Consider the following 21,320-nt stretch of genomic DNA (forward strand, 5'->3'; position numbering starts at 1 on the left):
TGGTGAACAGAGGAGTCAAAAAAGGAGAGCGGTGTCGGGCCACAGCGTGCTGGCTGCGCTCCACCCAGCTGCGCTCCAACTGAAGGTTTGTGGCAACCCTGCGTCACGCAAGTCTATCCCTGCCATTTTCCTAACAGGCTCAGGTGATGGTCAGCATTTTTTAGCAATAAAGCATTTTTGAATTAAGGTGTGCACATTGTCTTTTGAAACATAATGCTATTGCACATGCAGTAGACAATAGGGTAAACTTTTCTAGGCACTGAGAAACCAAACAGTTCCTGTGACTCCCTTGATTTGATACTCGCTTCACTGCAGTCGTCTGGAACCACGCCTGCAGTATCTCCCAGGTCTGCCTGTACCTGGCCTGCCAGGTACAAGTGTGCCTCCAACAGCCCCTGAACATGAGGGGAGGGGAGTCTTCCTGAAATGAGAACCCTTCCACGCTCCCTCTGCTTTTCTATTCTCCCATGCGAAGGACGTCTGAAAGAAAACAAATGCTCCAAAGTTATTTTACTCCTCTCTCAGATCTTCTCCTTGGGGAAATTCAAGTATTTATACTCCACCCAGAACAATAGATAACGTTTTAAATCAAGGGCAGCTGGCACCATCTGTACCTTCTGACACAATACTTTCTTAACAATATGAAAAACATAAAGGTTTCTTACAGCCAGGAATTTCAAATCCCTTGGAACACTTAAAGGGCTGTGCGATTCTAATTCATCCACTGAATAGTTCCCAAGAAATAAGTCTATGGAATCCTAGAACAGAAAGAAGAAAACGATTAACTCCCAAATCACCGGTGATTACATTACTAAGAAATAGTGCAAAGATACAGCCACCCAATAACCAAAAATTAGCATCAAATACAAACTTACTTGTCTAAATCCATCAGAAAAGTTGTTCTTGTAATACCGTATTAGTGAGTTCCAACCATCCTTTATAAGTCCCAACTGAGTTCTTTTCCCGGTTCTGGTTAAAAAAGGTTAAGTTCTGAATTACAGATTTGCATATTAAATCCTCAGTTTTATAGTGTGAGAGTAAGTGGCCAATAAGAATGTAGCATGGAGAAAAGGGCGTTACAAAGATTTTCAAAGTCAACCCTGAAAATATAAAGGAGACACCTCACAAAGAAACCACTAGCAGGTCCAAGAAATAAGTACTCTCTTTCTACAATTTTATCTACCAAAGTAGGCACAAAGGGGGAAACCACTCAGTTCCAGTTGCAAAGACAAGAAATAAGGAGAGAAACACACAGTCCAGGTTACATGGTATGACACAGCAAAAGCCTAAGAAATCTTACTTGCTCCCAAGGAATACACATAACCAGCAAAGACCCACCGGCATTTGTGACAAGTGCAGAATGCCCTGACCTCTCACCACCCAGCGTGTCCCCAGGCACAGTGGAGCAGTGTCAGAATCAGGTGGGCGCTTTTTAGAGGTGCAGCACCTCAGGCCCTGCCCAAGACCTGCCGAACCTGCCGGGGTGAGTCGTGCACAGCTTCTCAACTCGCTGCACCAGCCCCGTCAGGCTGAGAACCTTCCCAGCGCCCTGCCGTGACCCGTCTGCAGTGAGGCCCAGGCGCGGGTGCCTGAGAGCTGCCCCAGTGACCCCAAAAGGCCCCAGAACCGTCACCTGCTGAACTAGAATGCTATTTTAAAAACAGGGCTTGCCTGGTAAAGTCAGTCTTCAAGGCACCAGTTCCTGCATACTGTTTGGCACAAGCATTTGCGTTGTCAGCCCAGGCTGTGAAAAAAAGTAAAAACCAGCTAAGAATGATTAAAACGACAACCAGAGTGCTGAATCCAAAATGTTAATTTATTTCAAAATTTGAGAAAATTTGCCTCTATTAATTTACCTACCATTTTTGTAAATCTTCTCAAATTCATCTTGTTCTTCAATCTTCTGCCCCACATGCAAAACTCCCAGTCTCTGAAATAAGAACCACTCCCATGTTTATGTATAGTACATTTCAGCACACACAATTTAGGACAAGCAGACAGTCCCCAAATCGCACCATGTGGTTCCTGGCTGTAGGCGGGAGACGGAGACGCGTTCCTTGTGTACACGGGGTCCCTCCCAGCTGACCAGCTCTCTCCCGCCCAGGCCAGGCTGCAAAGCCCCTCTGAGGGCTCCTTCCTCTCCACAGCACCCACTGTCCCTTGAGCCCCAGCACTCCAGAAACAGCAGCAGGACTGTTTGCTCTCAGGGAGAGGGGCAGAAGGGGAAGGGGGGCAAAGGGGGCTTTCGCGCGGGTAGGATGCCAGCGGTGCTTCCTCCTTCCCTGCCATCCCCCAGTCTCCTACTGCCTTTACTCCTCCATCCTCACAACTCATATCCCCAGCCTTCCCCACCCGCAAACTGACGCCCACCGCAGGGACCCTCTGAGAATCGATGACTGCTACATCTCTCTCTCCCCACACACACATCCGCACAGCCCCTTGCATACACCCTCAGAGGTTCCTGGGCACTGTCCCCGCCCACGGACTCCCTTTGGGTTCACTGACCAGATCAGGAACCCCCGCCTTGGCCTCTGTCATGAACCCTCAATGTCTCAGACCCACCTCACCTCAGACGACTTCACGCTCTCTCTCTACCTTAGAACGGGCATTCCCACCCTCAATGGCCTCAGCTGCGGAGAAACTCTGCCCTCACTGCAAGGGGACAGGCATAATTGGAGTCCCACACTAGCTGTCACTGATGCTAGAATGGCTCCTGCCCAAAGACTCTCTGAAACTGGTCAGGCTTTAAAATACTGTACTTAGCATGTAAAACAGTGCAGTATAGATTATAGAAGCTAAACAGGTTTTTGTTAATCACCTTAGAAACAACCATCCTAGTATTGTTGCTATTGAAAAGTACACTGACGTCAATCCAACAGGCTGACGAGGACACAGTCCCACACGAACTAGACAATTCTCCAGTGCCACGTTAGGGTTCAAGGACAATGCATCCTAAAGGAGGTATTTTACGTCCATAATCCCTCCCTGGGGACCCCAAAACTGTTATGAAAAAAGCTGGATGCTTACTAATTATTTAGGGGAACCACTGGGCATGCATTTTGTTTGCCCCTCACAACAAATGCCAACGTGATATGGAAATTTGGGCTCTTCATAGTCTTAATTCCAAATATAAGCAGAAGAAAAAATTTAAGTCTATTTTTATCAACAGCACAATCTTAATGAAAAAGGAAAGCTGTGTCAGAAGCTTTTTACCTGGGAGTTGATATCCTTTGCCAATAATAAAAGAGATGCAAATGAAAACAACCTTGAGGTACTACTCTATACTATCAAAATAGAAAAAAAAAGTTTTAAATAAAAGCATCTAATGCTGGCAAGAGTTCAATTAGATGGATTCACTTATTGCTGGCTGGTGTCAGTGTAAACTGTCATGACCCTCTTGGAAAATAATATATATATATATTCTCTTTAACCCACTAAATGAACTTCTAGGAATTAACCTGAAGGAAATAATTCAAGTTAATAATATATACCAATACATCCTCTACAGTGTTATTTATAAATCAAAAAATGTAGAAACCTAAATGGCTTATTATAGTACAACAATGCAACACTTAAAAACTACAAGGATGTATAATGCTAGAGGAAAACGGCAAGATTAACAATTGTGCAGCCGTATACTGACCACGGTTACGGAACACGTGCAGACCCGTGGATGGCAAGACACAAAAACAGGAAGAGTTGGATTATGGTGGGGACAATGTGCGGGGGTTTTCTGTTGTTGTTACTGGTTTTTAAAGATGACGTTTCTTTCATTTTTGGCTATATTCTTTAATAAAAGAGAGAAAAGACCACCTGCAGCTGGGCCTGCAGCGAGCGCCGCGCTAGCAGACTCTGGATCACGTTGGTCCTGTCCAGACAGTCCATGCAGTTGCTACGGAACACGCCCTCCTGGTTTGTCAGCACGTTGCCAGAAGCATCCACTAGAAAATAACTAAAACATATTTGTATAAACACTCTCATACCAAAGTCAGTTAACGCTACTCAGGACGTACCACTTACCACTGGTCTGCCATCAGTGACATTATAAAACCGGTGTATTCACAGATCAGACAGGAAATGCACGGTTCAGGTGCAGCTGATGACCACAGACCAAAAAGATGTTTCACTGGCGGACGCCAGAGCCCCCCATCCAAAAACCCACTGTGGCAGCAGCGATCGTTCCACCCGCGAGGTGAAGAAGCAGAGCTGGGGGTATTACAGGGTTGCTATGGACATCGACCACGTTTCCCTAAGGCCAGGAGACGCCTTCCTTCCACATAATTATTCCACCTACGCCCCATATATCAGGACTTCTCGAAGCATGGTCGCCATCTGTCCATGTCAGAATTCCCTGAGTTGTTCATTAAAAATGCAAGTGCTTGGCCTTGAGATAAATTGAGTACAAATCTCCGAAGCAAGGGTTGGATACTATGCATTAAAAATATTTCAAAATCTTTTCTTAAAATGGGTAACATATGCCAATAACACAAAGTTCATAAGGTGTGACAGGGGAGTGTTTGAAAGATCAGTTTCCCTTTCTCCCCTCAACCACCCAGCAGCTGTCTGCACTGGGCTCGGCCCTGGTGACCATCCGAGTGTTCCCTTCCTTTCTAGCCATCTTCTCAGGTGGTTCTACGCACTGAAAATCCATCAATGCACAGTGTGCAGGTGAAGAGCATGCAAACAACTGGTCTGCTAGCTTCAGCTCCTCAGGCAACTGACTAGCCGTATAATTTGAGATAATTAACTTAATCTCTCCAAGCCTTGAGTTTTTCTACAAAACGGAGCTGACAGCGCCACCATCAGGCTGCTCTAAGGTTTGGATGAGCTCCTGCATAATGCACATAAAATGCTTAGAAGAGCGTACAATGAACACCAGATAACATGAATTAATTCATAGGACAAAATGGTAGAACGGTTTACAGATTCCTTCTTCTGGCTTTAAATTAATAAACAGTGACATATGCAAAGTACAGTAAACCTGCGAACCAGCGCAGTATATAACACAGTAAACACACACAGGAAGCACCATAAATATATTCAGGCCCTTTGATCCATTAATCCTACTCTCAAAAATTGATTCTAGGAAATAATTTACATAAGTAAAAATATATATACCCAGCATGATCCGCTGCAGCACAACCTTTCTTGGTAGAAGAGAAAGGAAAGAAAGCAGATACTCAACGTGAAGGAGAGCACTGAGCTGAAACTGCATGACGACGACACCGCGGAATACAGCACAGCCATTAGACACTACCACTACAAGGGCTAGGTAGGCGAAGGACAAAGTATCTTCAGAGAATGCTTAGTGAAAACAACAGATATAAAACAGTAGTAAACTAATTTCAATTATGTAAAAATTTGTAAATGTGGGAAAGCTATTAATCATAAAAATATGAAAATACCTAGTTATGGGCCATTTTTAAGAATTTTAAAGTATTTTTAAATCACAAAGCCTCATATTTCCAATAAAAAAACCTAAAAATACTAGTAAAGAGAAACGCTATGGACCCGGAGAAGGGTGCCTGTAAGTCTGCTGGATGCTGCCTACTATATACGACCCCTGCCTTCGAGCGCCACAGGGAGATAACACAGCTTACCTTAATTCATCTTGCATTTCTGCCACCTGATCCAATAAAATACCTAGTCGATCCCATCTCATATTTTTACATTCCTTATGAAAGTCGAAGGCAACGTATCTACCAAAAGAAAAGACATTCAAAACTGACCGAAGATTATTCACCCTCCTCCTCCTCCTCCCATCATGGCTCTTCTCCTCTCTCTATCACAGATTTCCTGGGAACAGCAGAGCCTCCCTCACCCTGGGTGTTCCCACTGTACACACACGGCCACCTTCTCCTGGGCATTCTCGACGGAAGGAAAACCATGCGCACACATACTCTTCCACGTGCGCAGGTTCTCCTAGAGGCCCTCAGGTAGGACTGCAGAAGCAGCCCAGCCAAATGCTAGCGAAGTGAGCTCAGGGTCAGCAACCACGTATGTAATGAAAGCAGCCTTCTCCAACTGATGAGCTATCATGAATTTTCTTCTCTGCCCCCACGTACAAACAACAGGGTCCCATTTTATTATTTTTCTCCATTTAAACGGTCAAACTTGATTCAGTCCAAGGAGGGTTGCTAGGGGTTCTGAGAAGATCAGAAGCAGGACAGTCGCTACTCTGGTTAGTTACTGTCCATACTAACAAAAAAATTCCCCTTTACCAATATCTATCTATACATCGCACAGACATGTGGTAGAGAGAATTTTCTTTTCTGTGACTGTGTAACGGGTTGCTTTCAATTATCTAATATTTAAGAGGCACGACTCTGTGTCAGAACACATTGGACAGTGACGGTGTCCTACCACGAGCTGAGAAATGCTGCCCCTTGAGAGGGGGAAAAAAATCATTAACCAACTCCTGGAAGTCCAGGGAGGAAGAAAGAATGTGGAGAGTCTGAACACTGTGGACATGTGAAGATTCTCATCTATCCACTTCTGCCCAACTTCCTCCTCAGGAGTCAAGGTGAGTCACAGAGGAGGGGGCTGACCAGAAGCATATCACACTGTCTACAGAGCACCCTTCAGAGGAGTTGTCTGCTCTCGCGTGACTCCCTTGGCCGCAACAGACTGAAGGGGCATCACCAGGGTGTGAGCTTCTAAGCAGGTCAAGGCAGGGGCTGCTATCTACCACCTCAGTGGTTATCTCAGGTGAGAAATTAGAAACAAAATGAGAAATCGCTACGGAAATAGAGGTCAGCCAACTGAGAGGTTAGGTGCTGGGAAGACTGAGAGGGGGGGAAGCGTTTTCAATGACAGCTCCACTAAAAGTGGCAGTGGGACAGTTACTTTTGGAGTGCTGTGACCAGAAGTCATAGCTCTGGACTCGTTTGAAGAATTTAAGTAGCTCACTAGCACCTAAGTGCACTTGGATTCTTAAGTTCATAAATCCTTATAAAATCGCATTTTTATCTTCTGAGTTACATAGTTACATTTTGATAATGATTTTAAACACATTAATTTATGCTGAACCCAACTTCTTTCAAAGTTCTAGGAAGAAACCCTTAGAGACACATCACCTTGCACATCTCATTATTCCATCTAGTAGTTTCCAAAAGCATAACTTTCCATTGCTAATAAGTCCCACCACTGCCCAGAAGTGCAACTGTATAACTTTTCTCTTTCTGGTCATTCACCAATCCATCAACTTGATTTATTCAATTTACTCAAAGAGTCATAATGGTTAAAAAAACTAAAAAGTGAATCAATAAACTAAAAACTACTGTTTCCCCGAAAATAAGACCTAGCCGGACAATCAGCTCTAATGTGTCTTTTGGAGCAAAAATTAATGTAAGGGAAAAAAAAAATTAATGTAAGACCCGGTCTTATAGTAAAATAGTAAAATAAGACCGGGTCTTACATTAATTTTTGCTCCAAAAGACACATTAGAGCTGATTGTCCGCTAGGTCTTACTTTCGGGGGAACACAGTAAAAGTGAATACCCTCTAAATACCTAAGATAACAATAAATCTACCATTTAATTTCACTTTCACCAACAGACTTTATCCCTGCTGTAACATATGTTTATTAAGTAAAAGAAAAAATCTAAATATACTTTGTAACATGCTCTGTCCGGCGGTCTTTAGAACTCATAGAAGGGAAGTAACAACGGCTTTGGGGTGTTCACTCTTTAGGAGCAGGTGCCCTCCAAGTTCCCTGGAACACCAAGGGCAGAACTGTGGCCTCTGACTTACACCTTAAGTTCTCAAAGCCAGCTGCTGCTACAGACTCAAGACAGCTCTGGAGGCGAGCACACCTCCGGAACCCCTCTGGGGCAGAGGGGTCTTAACTAGGGGTCTACATAGGAGCCAGCACACAAACTTCTTCCAGAAAATACACGCTGGACTCCAAACCCCCCGATTCTGATTTTTCAGTCTGAGGTACATTATGAGTAAGTTCCTCTAAGGATACTGGGGCATATCCCGGTTAGGGATCCCGCCTGTTAGTCCTCCAAACTGTCTTTGGGCAGGTTCTACTGTGAGAAGGCAGAAATGGGCACGGGGTGAGTAAGGGTCTGATGAATTTGCTACAGCTTCTGAGTTAGACAAAACGGACAAATTCTTCCCCAAAGATTCACGATGTCATTCTATTTTTGTATATGTTTAAAATTTTCCATAGGTTAAAAAAATTTCTCCTTAAACAGCCCAGTACTATTTCTTTGGAAAGGTTTCCACGTGGCCTGTGACCACTCCTACCAGAGGAGAGCCCCACTTCCTTCCCATTTCTTGCTGCAGAAAATTCCAAATGGGCTGACTCATTACCTTGTACGTCTCCACAGAGGGCAACTGTTGATATTTTAGGATCCCCATCTCTGACAAGGCTACACAGACTTTACAACTGTTGCCTAGTGCCTTATAGGAGAGGCAGAGCTGCCACTCCAGACAAGGCCACCAACCAAAGTAAATTGCTCCAGCTCATGTGGTTGTTGGGCCCACAGAGACTACACCATGCAATCACGAGTAACTGCAATTCGTGACCCACCGGCCACAGTGACACAAAGCCTCAAGGAGGGGATTTTAATCAGGGACTAAACTTTTACAAAATTCAAATTAAAACTCAACTGTTAAGAAGTTATTCTGCCCTAGAAATTATACCAGAGAAAATTTCAAGTCTACATCATGTTTTGATCTAGTACTAAAAAAAGAAGCTGAAATGTAATATGTCTAGTGAGATGTGTGTACTTGTGTACATATGCAAACGCACGTGTAATCTAAAAAGCCCTACAACAGATTTCTAGCAAGGTACCTGATCATTCCACTTGCCAAGGAAGACACCATTGTTGCAAATGCCTGTTCAAGCGGCTTCTCTGAGCCCTTCTGGTTAACCTGTAAAAAATTTAAAACACCATGGTTTTCTTTTCAGGTTATTTAAAAGAAGAGAGTGACATCAGCAAAATGGTGGACGAGGGAGCTCCAAGCTCTTGCTCCCTCACAAAAATACTGAAGTTGTCTGAGCCAACTTTGTGGGAGCTCTGAAAAACAATCAAAGGCTTACAGCAACCAAGCACGCACTCACTCAAGACAAAGCCGTATTCAAAACCACAGGACAGTTCTGTGGCACTTTTACTCGCCCTCCCCCACCTCCCTCTCCAGTACAATGACCGTTGGAATCCTAAGCAGTGGCAACCAGGCTCTTATCTCCCCTCCCCAAACTGGAGGGAGCAGACCAGATCTTATTTGCAAGTTATTGTGTATGTGTTGTTCTGACCTGAAGAACTGACTCATTTATCTGTTTTGCGTAACTGAACACAGGCAGGAAAATTGGTGGACATGCTCTAAGACAGGGGTGTCCAAACTTTTTTCAATGTTTTTTACCAAGGGCCAATGCGGTAAAAAACAGCCGGGCCACTCACTCGAGATGAAGTACGTATTGACTCACCTGGTTTATTTAAGTAAACTAAATATATTTTTGAAATTTGCTGCGGGCCAATTAACAATGGATTGCGGGCTGCAGTTGGCCCGCGGGCCGCAGTTTGGACACCCCTGCTCTAAGAGCAACAAGAGGGCTACAAACCAACAGATGCCTAGGGTAAGGGATTTTGGGGACAGACATAAATTAGACCATATAAAGCCTGCAGAAGAAGCTGGGGTGATATTCTTTGGAAACTAAAACATTCAAAAGCTCTAAGAGCAACAAGAGGGCTACAAACCAACAGATGCCTAGGGTAAGGGATTTTGGGGACAGACATAAATTAGACCATATAAAGCCTGCAGAAGAAGCTGGGGTGATATTCTTTGGAAACTAAGACATTCAAAAGCAGTCACCTCTAAGGAGGATTGTAGAAAGCCACATGTATACCCAGGCAAGATGCATGCTCAGAAAAATCCTGAGAAGACCGTAAGCCTTCAGCTCAGACTGACCCCTCGGCTCAGAGCAAGCCTAGCTAATCAGTGAAGGACCACTCCAGCACAGAACCAATCTGCAGAGATTGGGAGCTGACACTGTTCTCTCTCTCTTATTTTTGTCTGTTTCAATTCCTGGCATTCAAGGAAATCTCTGTCAAAACATTAGCTGAACATGAGCTAAAAGAATAGACTTCAGTGAACACACACAACAAGGAATAGTCTTTGCAAATATAGTTTGGAGAAGTCTCAAAACAAATGGATTACTACAGCCTTCAACAATCAAAACAAAAACAAAATAAAAGACAGCAAACCCATGGGAAAGGAGAATCTGACTTCCAGAATTACCACATTAGAACCATACAATGCCCAAATTTCAACACCAAAAAAATAAGAAAACAAGACGCATTCAATGGAAAAGGATAAACTGGCAAACCACCCCTGTAGAAGCCTTAATAGAAAAAGGTTTTAAAACAACTGTCTTAAATACGCTCAGCGCTAAAATAAAAAGGACAAAGAACTAAAGGAAATCAACAACACAGTATATGAACAAAATCATAATATCAACAAAGAAACAGAAATTATTCAAAGGAACCAAACTAAGCCTGCAGCTGAAAAGTACAAAACAGAAATTAAAATTTCTCTAGAGGAGTTCAAGAGCACATCTGAGCAGGAAGAAAAAAAGAATCAGCAAACTTGAAGATAGGACAAATGAAATAATCAAGTCTGAGAAGTAGAAAGAGGAAAGAATGAAGAAAAGTAAACAGAGTATAGGGGAATTCTGGTAAAACATCAAGTGGACAATATACTCATTATGGGAGTCCAAGAAAGAGAAGAGAGTGAAAGGGGCAGAGAAATTATTTAAAAAAAAAATAACCAAAAAAATTCCCAAATTTGAAGAAAGACATAAATCTTCAAATCCAAGATATGCACCAAACTCCAAGTGTGATAAACCCAAAGAAACCCACACTAAACATACTATAATCAAACTACTGAAATACAGAGAGATATTGAAAGTAGCAGGAGAAAAGAGATTTGTCACATACAGAAATTCTCAATAGAATTATATGCCAATTTCTTTTCAGAAACCTCAGAAGCCAGAAGGCAGTGAGATGATATATATACATAAAGTGCTGAAAGAAAGGAACTGTCAATCAAGAATTCTATATCTGGCAAAACTGTCCTTCAAAAATGAGACAAATTAAGACATTCTTAGATAAACAAAAGCTGAGGGAGTTCATTACCATTGTCACTAGACTTGCCTATGTATTTACGTTTACTGGCAATCTTAATGTCTCCATATGACTAGAGTTACTTTGTACATCCTTTCATTTCAACCTGAAGGACTCCTTTAGCATTTCTCACAGGGCTGGTCTAGTGATAGTGATAAATTCAATTCACCAAAAGGCTATAACAAGATATATAGGCACCAAACATCAGAGCTCTGAAATATATGAAGCAACACTGAAAGAATTAAAGGGAGAAACAGATAATTCTATATTAATATCTGGAGACTTCAATAGCTCACTTTCAACAATGGATGCATAGAACAACCAGGCAGAATTAGTAAGAAAGCAGAGAATCTGAATACCAATAGCCCATTATACTTATAAGCCCTAACAGGCATCAATAGAACACTATCCAACAAAAGCAGAATATACATTTTTCTCAAGTATTCATGGAACAGCCTCCAGGATAGATTACATGTTAGGCCACAAAACAAGTTTTAATAAATTTTAAGTAACTGAAATAATACAAAGCATCTTTTTGATCATAATGGAATGAAACTAACAATCAATAACAGAAGGAAAACTAGAAATTTCATACATAAAATTAAACAACACACTCTTAAATAACAATTGGGTTAAGTAAGAAATCACAAGAGAAATTAGAAAATACCTTAAAGCAAATAAAAACAAAAATGCAATATACCAAAACTTATGAAATAAGCAAAAGTAATGCTAAGGGAAATTTGTAACTGTAAACACACAAATTAAAAAATAAAACCTTAAATCAATTATCTCATTTTACACTTCAAGGAACCAGAAAAAGAGCAAACAAAACTCAAAGCTAGCAAAGAGAAGGAAATAAAAACAGACTGAAGCAGAGAGAGAATAAGAAACAAAAAAACAATAGAGAAAAATAAATGAAACCAAAGTTGGTCCTTGGAAAAAAAACTCAACAAAACTGATAAACTTTTAGCTTAATGACCAAGGAAAAAATGAGAAAAGACTCATATTACTAAAATCAGGAATGACAGTGGGAACATTATTACCGATTTTGGAAAAATAAAAAGGATTATAAGAGAATACTATGATCACTTGTATGTCAACAAATTGATAGCCTAGATGAAATGGAGAAATTCCTAGAAAACACACACTACCAAAACGGAATCATGAAAAACTAGAAAATCTGAATAGACCTATATATAATAAAGAGATTGAATCAGTAACAAAGAAAAGCCATGGATCACGTTGCTTCACTGTGATGATTCACAAATTTGCTACCAAAAATATAAAGAATTAACATCGATCCTCCTCAAACTCTTCCAAAAAATTAAAGAAAAGGGAAGGCTTCCTAGCTCATTCTAGGAGGTCAGACTACCCTGATATCAAAATCAGACAAAAACACTACACAGAAAGAAAACTAAAGATCAGTATCTCTTATGAATATTGATGCAAAAATTCCCAACAAAATATTGGCAAACCAAATTCAGCAGCATATTAAAAATATTATACACCAAGACTGGAACTTATTCGCAGAATGCAAGAATGGCTCAACATATAAAAATTAATTAATGTACTACACGACATTAACAGAATAAAGGGGAAAACACATATGATCATTTCAACTGATGCAGATAAAGTATTTGACAAAATTCAATACCGTTTCTTGATAAAAGCACTCAATTCAATGATCTAGGAATAGAAGGCAACTTCTTCAACATGATAAAGGTCACATATGCAAAACCTGTAGCTAACATCATACTTAGTGATGAAAGTCTGAAAGCTTTTCCTCTAAGATCAGGAAGAAGACCAGATGGCCACTCTAGCCACTTCATTTCAACATAGTACAGAAAGTCCTACGCATGACAGTTAGGCAAGAAAAATATGTAAAATAAAATGCATCCAGATTGGAAAGGAAGCGGTAAAATTATCTCTGTTTTCAGATGAGATGATTTCATATATAGAAAATCCTCAAGATTCCATGAAAAGCCGTTAAAAACAATAAACGAATTCAACGATGTTGCAGCATACAAAATCAACATACAATAATCAGTTGCACTTCTATATACTAACAATGAACAATCCAAAAAAGAGTTTTAAAAATTCAATTTACAATAGGCTTCAAAATAGTACTCAGAAATAAATTTAACCAAGGATGTGAAAAAACTGTACACTGAAAACTACAAAACATTACTGAAAGAAACTAAAGATGACATAAATAAATGTAAGAACATTTGTGTTCATGGACTGAAAGGCTTAATAGTTTTAAGATGACAATACTACCCAAAGTGATCTACAGGTTCAATGCAATCCCTATTAATTTAAATCCCAATAACTTTTTTTTTTTTTGCAGAAATAGAAAAACCCATCCTACAATTCAAATGGAAGCTCAAGCAACCCCAAATAGCCAAAACAATTTTGAAAAAGAACAATGTTGTATGTTTCATACTTCATGATTTCCAAACTAGCTACACAAAGTCACAATAACCCAAACAGTGTCATATCGACATAAGAACAGACATAAAGAACAATGGGGTGGAGAGCCCAGAAATAGACACTTGCATGTATGTCCAACTGGTTTTTGACAAGGATGTCAAGTTTTCACGGGGAAAGGACAGTCTTTTCAACAAATGGTAATGGGGAAACTGGAAATCCACAGCGAAAGAATAAAGTTGAACCTGTCCCTTTAAACCACATACAAAAATTAACTCAAAATGGATCAAAGAATGAAACACAAGATATAAAACTATAAAACTCATAGAAGAAAACATAGGAGAAACTCTTCATGATACTAGTTTGGCCATGATTTCTTGAATATGACACCAAGAGCACAGGAAACAAAAAAAAAAAGATAGTAAATTGGATTTCATCAAAATAAAAAAAACTTCATGTATCAAAAAAACATTATCAAAAGAATGAAAAGACAACTCAAAGAATGGGAGAAAATACTTGCAAAGCATATATCTGGTAAAGGATTAATTCCAGAATATATAAAGAACTACTATAACTCAACAATGAAAACAACAACTTGTTTAAAAATGGGTAAAATACTTGAATAAACATTTCTCCAAAGAAGATATACAAATGGTCAATAAGCACATGAACAAAATGCTCAACATCATTAATCATTAGAGAAATGCAAATCAAACCCACAACGAGACACCACCTCACACCCATAAGGATATCCTTATCCCATAAGGATAGCTATAATCAAAAAGTGAACCAAAACAAATCCAGAAAATAACAAGTGTTGGCAAGGATGTGGAGAAATTGGAACCCCAGTGCACTGTTGTTTGGGAATGCAAAATGCTGTAGCTACTGTGAAGAATAGTATGGCGATTCCTTAAAAAGTTAAACACAGAATTACCATAAGATCCAGCTATTTCACTCCTAAGTACAGACCTAAAAGAACTGAAAGAAGGGACTCAAACAGATATTTGCACACCCATGTTCTCAGCAGCATTATTCACAATAGCTAAAATATGGAAACAATGCAATGTCCATCGATGGATAAACGGATAAAGTGTGCTATGTACATACAATGGAGTAATATTCAGCCTTAAAAAGGAATGAAATTTTGATACGTGCTGTAACAAGAATGGATCGTAAAAACATTACGCTAGGTGAAATAAACAAGACTCAAAAGAACAAATATTATATGATCCCACTTATATGGGGCACCTAGACGAGGCAAATTTAGAGATACAAAAAGTAGAACAGAGTTACCAGGAGCTGAGGTGAGAGAGATAAGATGAAGTTACTGTCTAATAGATACAGTTTCTAATGAAAAATTCTGGAAATGGTCAGTAGTGATGTTATACAACACTGTGAAATATTTAATGCCACTAAATTATACACTTAAAAGTGGTTAAAATGGTAAATTTTATGTTACGAAAAAAATGTCAATTTTTTTTGTGTTGTTCCCCAAGAAACAAGAAACATACCAGATTGATTATGACTTGTTTTCCATAAATAATTACTTGTGAGTCAAAATGCCTTTGGAAACCATCCATCTAGAAAGGAAAAGAGAGGTATATGCGTTACCAAATTATATTATAAGAATATTTGTAAGGTTTTTTTTTTTCAAGTATCTTCGCAAATAGTAATTATAAGTCACTCTGCTCTGAGCTGCAAACAACCATTTTAATTCTGAGCAGAATTTCAAATGGAATACACTAAATACTCCAAACATCAGAGAGTTACAAATCTTACTGAGATCCCTAAAATCTAAATTTGTGATGCCATTCAATCATAGCTCGTTTTTCTACATTTCTAACATGCCATCTACACAATCTTTTGGTTTAGAGGTTCACTATGGGCCAGAACCAAGGAGAAAGGCCTTAAAGATGTTGCATTCTGACTTATAAGGAATAAATACCTGCTCTATATGTAAGCTATAAATGCCACTAAGCTTCCATTTTTAGCCAATAAGAAAAGCATAAAAGGTACACACATGATTTGCTACTTTGTTGATCTGTGGCCGTGGTTTGTACTTGAGGTTTGGTCTTTGAGACCAGAAAACTGGTATTGATCCTCTAGTCTAAAAAAAAAGAAAGAAATGTGAAAAGAAACATATACACAACACGCAAACTTGTTTTTCTGTCAGAGGTATATACATATCAATGATGGCAAAGGAAAAAATATAAATACAACCTACCAACTATGAAAGAAGTCCATGCATACCTGCTCCTAAAATTCATATTTTGTTGGAATACACTTGGAAAGGGCTTTTTCTCCTGATTTTATATACATGACACTAGTGTAGTACACAGTTCAGTGTTTCCCCTAAATTCTAAAGTAAATCAATTTATCTCAGTAAAAATTAACAAGTTATGTCTGTCATATAATTTAGCATTACAATAAAATTGGAAAATTGCTTTATTCACTCTCAATAAGTATGTCTATGAACTTATGTTTAGCCACAAATGCTCTGGACCGGCAAATGATGGGCAACTCCACAGGAGGCCATAGGAAAGAGAGCTTATCTTACAATGAAGTTCAAGGCAGGCAGTCAGGGTCCTGTCCTGTCATCACTGCCCTGAAAGAGTCTAAAGAGTTAAGCTGGGAGGTGGCTCCATTTCCATAACCTCTGCACTCTCTACCCTACCCTCTGTTAGGGATTTATTTCGAGGGCAAGAAATGTCAACAAGTGAGTGTTGGATTAATGGAATATCTGTTTGGGGTGAACTTTTTCCACACTGTAGACAATGATATTACTTTAAAAGGCAGAGAAGGGGAGGGGAACTTCGGTAACACGACAGAAAATGATGATCCAAGCAGAAAAGGCCAGCTGGCTGGCTGCCTGACAGATACATTCACTTGCCTGCACAAACGAAGCCTGGCTCCCATTGTAGTGCACAATTTGTTCTGTTTCTACAAAGTTAGCTGCATGGCCTTCAGAATCAATTCCTGAATTGAAAAAAATTAAAATTAACTTTATTTAGGACATAAGAAATACGTCAGAAACTCACTAATTCAGTTTAACTTAGCGAGAAGAATTAAGTCAGTTCAAATTAGTGGAAAAGTACTTATAAACATAAATTTTAAACAAATGCATAATACATGATCAGAAAGCTAACAGAAGCTCACGCATTTTAAACAGGCTTAAAGGGGAGAATTAATATTAACATTCACCTATAAATATTCCATCCAAGAAAATCTACTTACAAACAGATGAAGTTGGTTGCTATTTAATATATCAATTATTTATACATACACAATCCTTTAATTCCTCTAAAACAGTGTTTCTCAAATTTGAAATATGTTTTAAAGAAAAAAAAAATTCTCAAGGACCCCTGAGAGTATGTCCATAAATGCCAGTTGGAAAAAAACTACTATTTTGAAAGATAAAATTATTAAACACAATATTTAATGCAAATGTGGGCCATTATGTTACTACTATTTGTTACAATAATGGAAGTGGTCCAGCAGATGCTTATAATGATTTTAATTATCAAAATGAAAGCACAAAAATTGTACATGATCCTAGAATTTCTATAACTCCATGAATATACCCACAGAGCCTAGTTTGCAAAGCACTGCTCTAATGTTTATTCTTAACGCTGGTTAGTCCTTTCAAACATTTGAAACATTCCTTTACAGCCTTGTTTACATGACCTATTTTTACTAAGAAAAGCTTGATGAGCAAAGGCAACTTTCAAGCTAGTCCCTGACTCAAATTACCAAATTATCAGGAAGAAATCAACACATTTTTAACTGTTTTGAATATCTGTTAACATTCTTTCTATCTGATATATTTTTCAAAGACAACATTTTGAGGTGTTAGGTATCAGGCTTTTTTGATGATATATTTCCAGAAGGGACAAAATTACTGAGTCAAATCAGTATGAAATGCCTTTTCAATACCCATTAAAATTACCTGTCAGAAGCATGGGCTATACTTGGTTCTTTCCACAGTTCCCGTTAAGAAATAATACATAGTTATTTTAAAAAGTGAGAGAGGGAGTGAGAGAACGAGAGTGTGTGTTTGTGAGTATGTATGTGTGTGTGAGAAAGAAAGATCTTTATGAGAAGATTTCCATGATATATTAAGTTTAAAAATAAAACACAACCAAGGTGCAAGAAAATGCATACAGTATACAACCAATGTCCACAAAAAGAAGAGAAGAAAGAAAACACACCTGTAATAGCATAAAAATTATCTGGAAGGATAAATAGAAACTAAAAGATTAGTTGATGGAAAGAAGCTGGGGGGTGAGGTAAGATGCAGCAGATGGGGTCAGAAATGAGAAAAATTTTGATTGCTTATCTTTTTATACTTTTTGATACCTGAACTGTGTCAATGCATTACCTATTCAAAAAACTTAATTAAAAATGTCTCCATCCAAGAAAATCTACTTACAAGGGAGCTGCTAAGTCTAACTCTGCTTCTGGAATCTTGGCCAGCTCACTCATTAAATAAATGTCTTTCTTCCTTTGCAATATCACTTGTAATTAACCTTTATAACTGCCTGGCCCAAAACGTCTACGTTTATCTAATGGCCCTCAGGATTTCATTCTGATAGTCTCAAAAAAAGAAACTCGTTTTCATAATGACAGTAACTTTTAACATAGATTTAAAAGCTTGGTTTAAGAAAATGAGCATTTGCTAGTACAAAGCCTCTTAGAGAATACATGCTCAAAATGTAAATCTTTAAAATTGAAGGCATAAAGTCAAATGTCTAGCTTTATGCATGCAAAGAAAGCAAGAACAACAACAAAAAAGTACTTCCTGATATGAGTTTAGGTTATTAAAAACCTAAACTGTCCAGCTGTGCTTTCAGACATCCAGCTAATAACATATCAGTTCCTCTGAGAGCAGTTAGAAGCAATCTACAGTGTCTCTTCACTTTTGCAATGTAACTACAGTAGCTGGAGTAAAGCACAGAAGACCTACCCAATTATTATAATGAAGCAGGAGATAAATATTTAGTGAGGCTATAAAAGGGATAATGAAAACAAATAGAATACAGAAGGTTACAGTCGTGTCGCTGTAAAACAAAACATTAATTACTTAGTGATACATACAACCCAGTACTAAATCATGCTGACAAAATTAATCTCACCTCTTACATAATAGCGCACACCAGCTCTGAAGCAACTCCTCCTTGAGATGAGAATCCAATCAAAGTATTTTCCATTAATAGAACATGAGTGCATAGTAATAACTTAACCACATTAAGAAAATATAACATATATAGAAATTACATGTATTATTTCCAGATTAAACAATGCTGACAAATTGTATGCAAGATTGGAGTTTGGTATGAATCTAAACCTACTTGGGTATCTACAGAAAACTCACGCTGCACATGTCCAAATGGAACTCGGGATACTCTTCACCTTCCCTCCCACCTCTAGACTCTTCCATTCACTCTGGCCAAAAATTTAGATTCATAATAAACTCTCTTTTATGCCCTACGTACGATCTGTAGAGAATCCTGTTAGCTCTACCTTCAAAACTTATCTAGAGCCGACAGTTTTTCACCACTGTCACTGCTGTCATCCCGGTGTCCCAGGCAACGTCACTTCTGACCCAGATGACTGAAACCGCCTCCTAATTAGTCCTGGTCTGCTCCCTCGCTGGCCTCTGGCCATTCTCTAACATCACTGTCACAGCGATCCTGTCTTATGCCTACACTCTACTTAGATCCCAGTGGTCTCTCATCCCAGTTAAAGACAGAGCGTGTTTGGCCACACACATCCGGGGCCCGCCCAGCTTCTTCCCGGACCACCTCTCTCCGTCCACTCTGCTCTAGTCATCTTCCTGCCTTGGGGTCTTTCTTCTTGCTGATCTCGCTGGATGCATCTAAAACATGTAACTGTATTTCTAGTCAAGAAACTACATTAAAGCTAATATTAAGCTTTAGAGCAAGCTAAATGTATAAAATGTTCTAAAATTGCCTAGAAAGAGGGTTCTGTAATCTCACTTGATATTGTCCATTCTCAATTTCATTTGGGAAAAAAAAAAACAAAACACCACAATTGGCCCAAATCCCTTAAAGCACTACCTAAATAAATCTGTTTTTATTTTATCCTTAGGAGAACCTGGAAAGCTTCAAGAAGGGGAGGGGGGGAAAAAAACAAAAACAAAGAAACACAATAAACATGAGCATCTGCCCTGAGACTTTGGGTTTTATTTCCCCACAACTTGAATCATGTTCCCTCCAGACTTTTCTGCTTTTCCTTACATTTAACAACCATCGTGAATGAAGGAGACCATATTAACATAATGAACAAATCACAGACTGTAGGGTGTGCCTAACAGAGAGATCACCTCCGTTTCTGCAGGGCACAGGCCTGGCACCGGCTCTCACCAGCATCCTGTGCTTCTCCTTTAACGGCCAACTCACTCTGCTTCCTATTTTTTATTATGATGTCTATGCTAAAGGTAAGTTTTTTAAATGAACTTACAATTAGATAATTATCACTCATTTTGTATCTGTACCAATTCCGCCACCCCCAGTATCATCTACTATCTTCATTCTTCTGTGGCTATTTCCAATGACAAACGTGATTTCTAACTGTAGTTCTCCTCTTCCAGTTGCTGGTCACCTTTGTTCCTGAGTCCAACTTTTTTAATTGCTACAGAAAGTTTTCATTCCAATAGCTAGGTTCACACTCATCTTGTTTATTGATACAAAATCTAATAAAGGCAAAACACAGTATACCTATTCGTTCTTTTAAACCACCAGTTCCAGAACTCAAGAACAGACAGAATTGAGTCTAAAGAGTACATTCTTCAAAAAACAATGGTCATTTACAACCAGTATTTTAAGTTTTATGTTAATGGGTTTGATTTTGTTATCAAAAGCAATTCCTACTAATTCTAAAATACTCTACGCATGGAATATTTGGGATTGTTTCTAAATTTGCCTTATAATAATATTCAAATAAAGACTGTTAGAAAACTAGAGTAGTAGTATGTAAGGATACAGCCATGTAATACTGGAAGAGCAAACCGATGGACCTGAAATGAAGATATGCATTACATTTAGGAATAAATATACCTTAAAAGTAAACAGAAAGCACCATATAAAAAATATTTACACATGAGGAGGTAATATACAAATACAACAAGGTAGAAAGCTTATGAGTAACTTACAATTTTAAACAAATTTCTCTTATGTAACATTGTCTTTTCAATTAAAAGAAATTTAAGAATGTGCTGTGATCATTTGGGCTTGAATATTCCCAGATTTTGGAACACTAATGAAACTATATGAGGTTGTAGAATGTTTGCCTCCCTCCTTTTCAGTCTTTGCCTCCAAAAACTTCACTCCTCTAGGGAAAAGATATGCCCATGCTAATTGTTTGCAGCTCAAACTACGTTTCCAATAAATAAATAAATAAATGAATAAATAAATAAATAAATAAATCAATCAAAGCAAATGACAAGAAATAAAGCTATTAGGGAAATCTATTTACTCAGATTCAATATATTATGCTTCCTAGCTGGGCCTCCTTGTTTGTACTTCACTGTACAAACTAAGGACGGGGAAGGTGACATCCGTGCATCTCTTCTAGACGACTGAAGGGAATCACATCCCCACAGGAAGACAAAGGCAGTTTTCCACTTGCCTCGGGACTTAGCTCTGGCCCTTCATTTCTCCATTATTCATCCACCAAGACCCAATCTGTTTCTCCCACTTACAGAAAACAATGTATTTTTACTTAAGGTTTCTACAGGATCAGA

The 21,320-nt window shown here is 38.9% G+C and overlaps 1 protein-coding gene across 2 annotated transcripts in view; it reads right to left on the minus strand.

Annotated features, from left to right (window-relative positions):
• SACM1L (SAC1 like phosphatidylinositide phosphatase) overlaps positions 1-21,320 on the minus strand; it is a 52,625-nt gene that overhangs the window by 5,025 nt on the left and 26,280 nt on the right. For both annotated transcript variants that reach the window (XM_033132196.1, XM_033132197.1), the window contains 12 exons: positions 20,561-20,594; positions 18,691-18,792; positions 16,449-16,534; positions 15,579-15,665; positions 15,070-15,138; positions 8,803-8,882; positions 5,601-5,699; positions 3,814-3,952; positions 1,861-1,930; positions 1,672-1,744; positions 876-969; positions 666-758 (listed from right to left, as the gene is read on the minus strand). In XM_033132196.1, the coding sequence (XP_032988087.1) occupies positions 666-758; positions 876-969; positions 1,672-1,744; positions 1,861-1,930; positions 3,814-3,952; positions 5,601-5,699; positions 8,803-8,882; positions 15,070-15,138; positions 15,579-15,665; positions 16,449-16,534; positions 18,691-18,792; positions 20,561-20,594 (1,026 nt within the window). The remainder of the gene's footprint in view (positions 1-665; positions 759-875; positions 970-1,671; positions 1,745-1,860; positions 1,931-3,813; positions 3,953-5,600; positions 5,700-8,802; positions 8,883-15,069; positions 15,139-15,578; positions 15,666-16,448; positions 16,535-18,690; positions 18,793-20,560; positions 20,595-21,320) is intronic.

The sequence above is a fragment of the Rhinolophus ferrumequinum genome, chromosome 17 (genome assembly GCF_004115265.2).
Source record: "Rhinolophus ferrumequinum isolate MPI-CBG mRhiFer1 chromosome 17, mRhiFer1_v1.p, whole genome shotgun sequence".
In the NCBI taxonomy this organism is placed as follows: Eukaryota; Metazoa; Chordata; class Mammalia; order Chiroptera; family Rhinolophidae; genus Rhinolophus; species Rhinolophus ferrumequinum.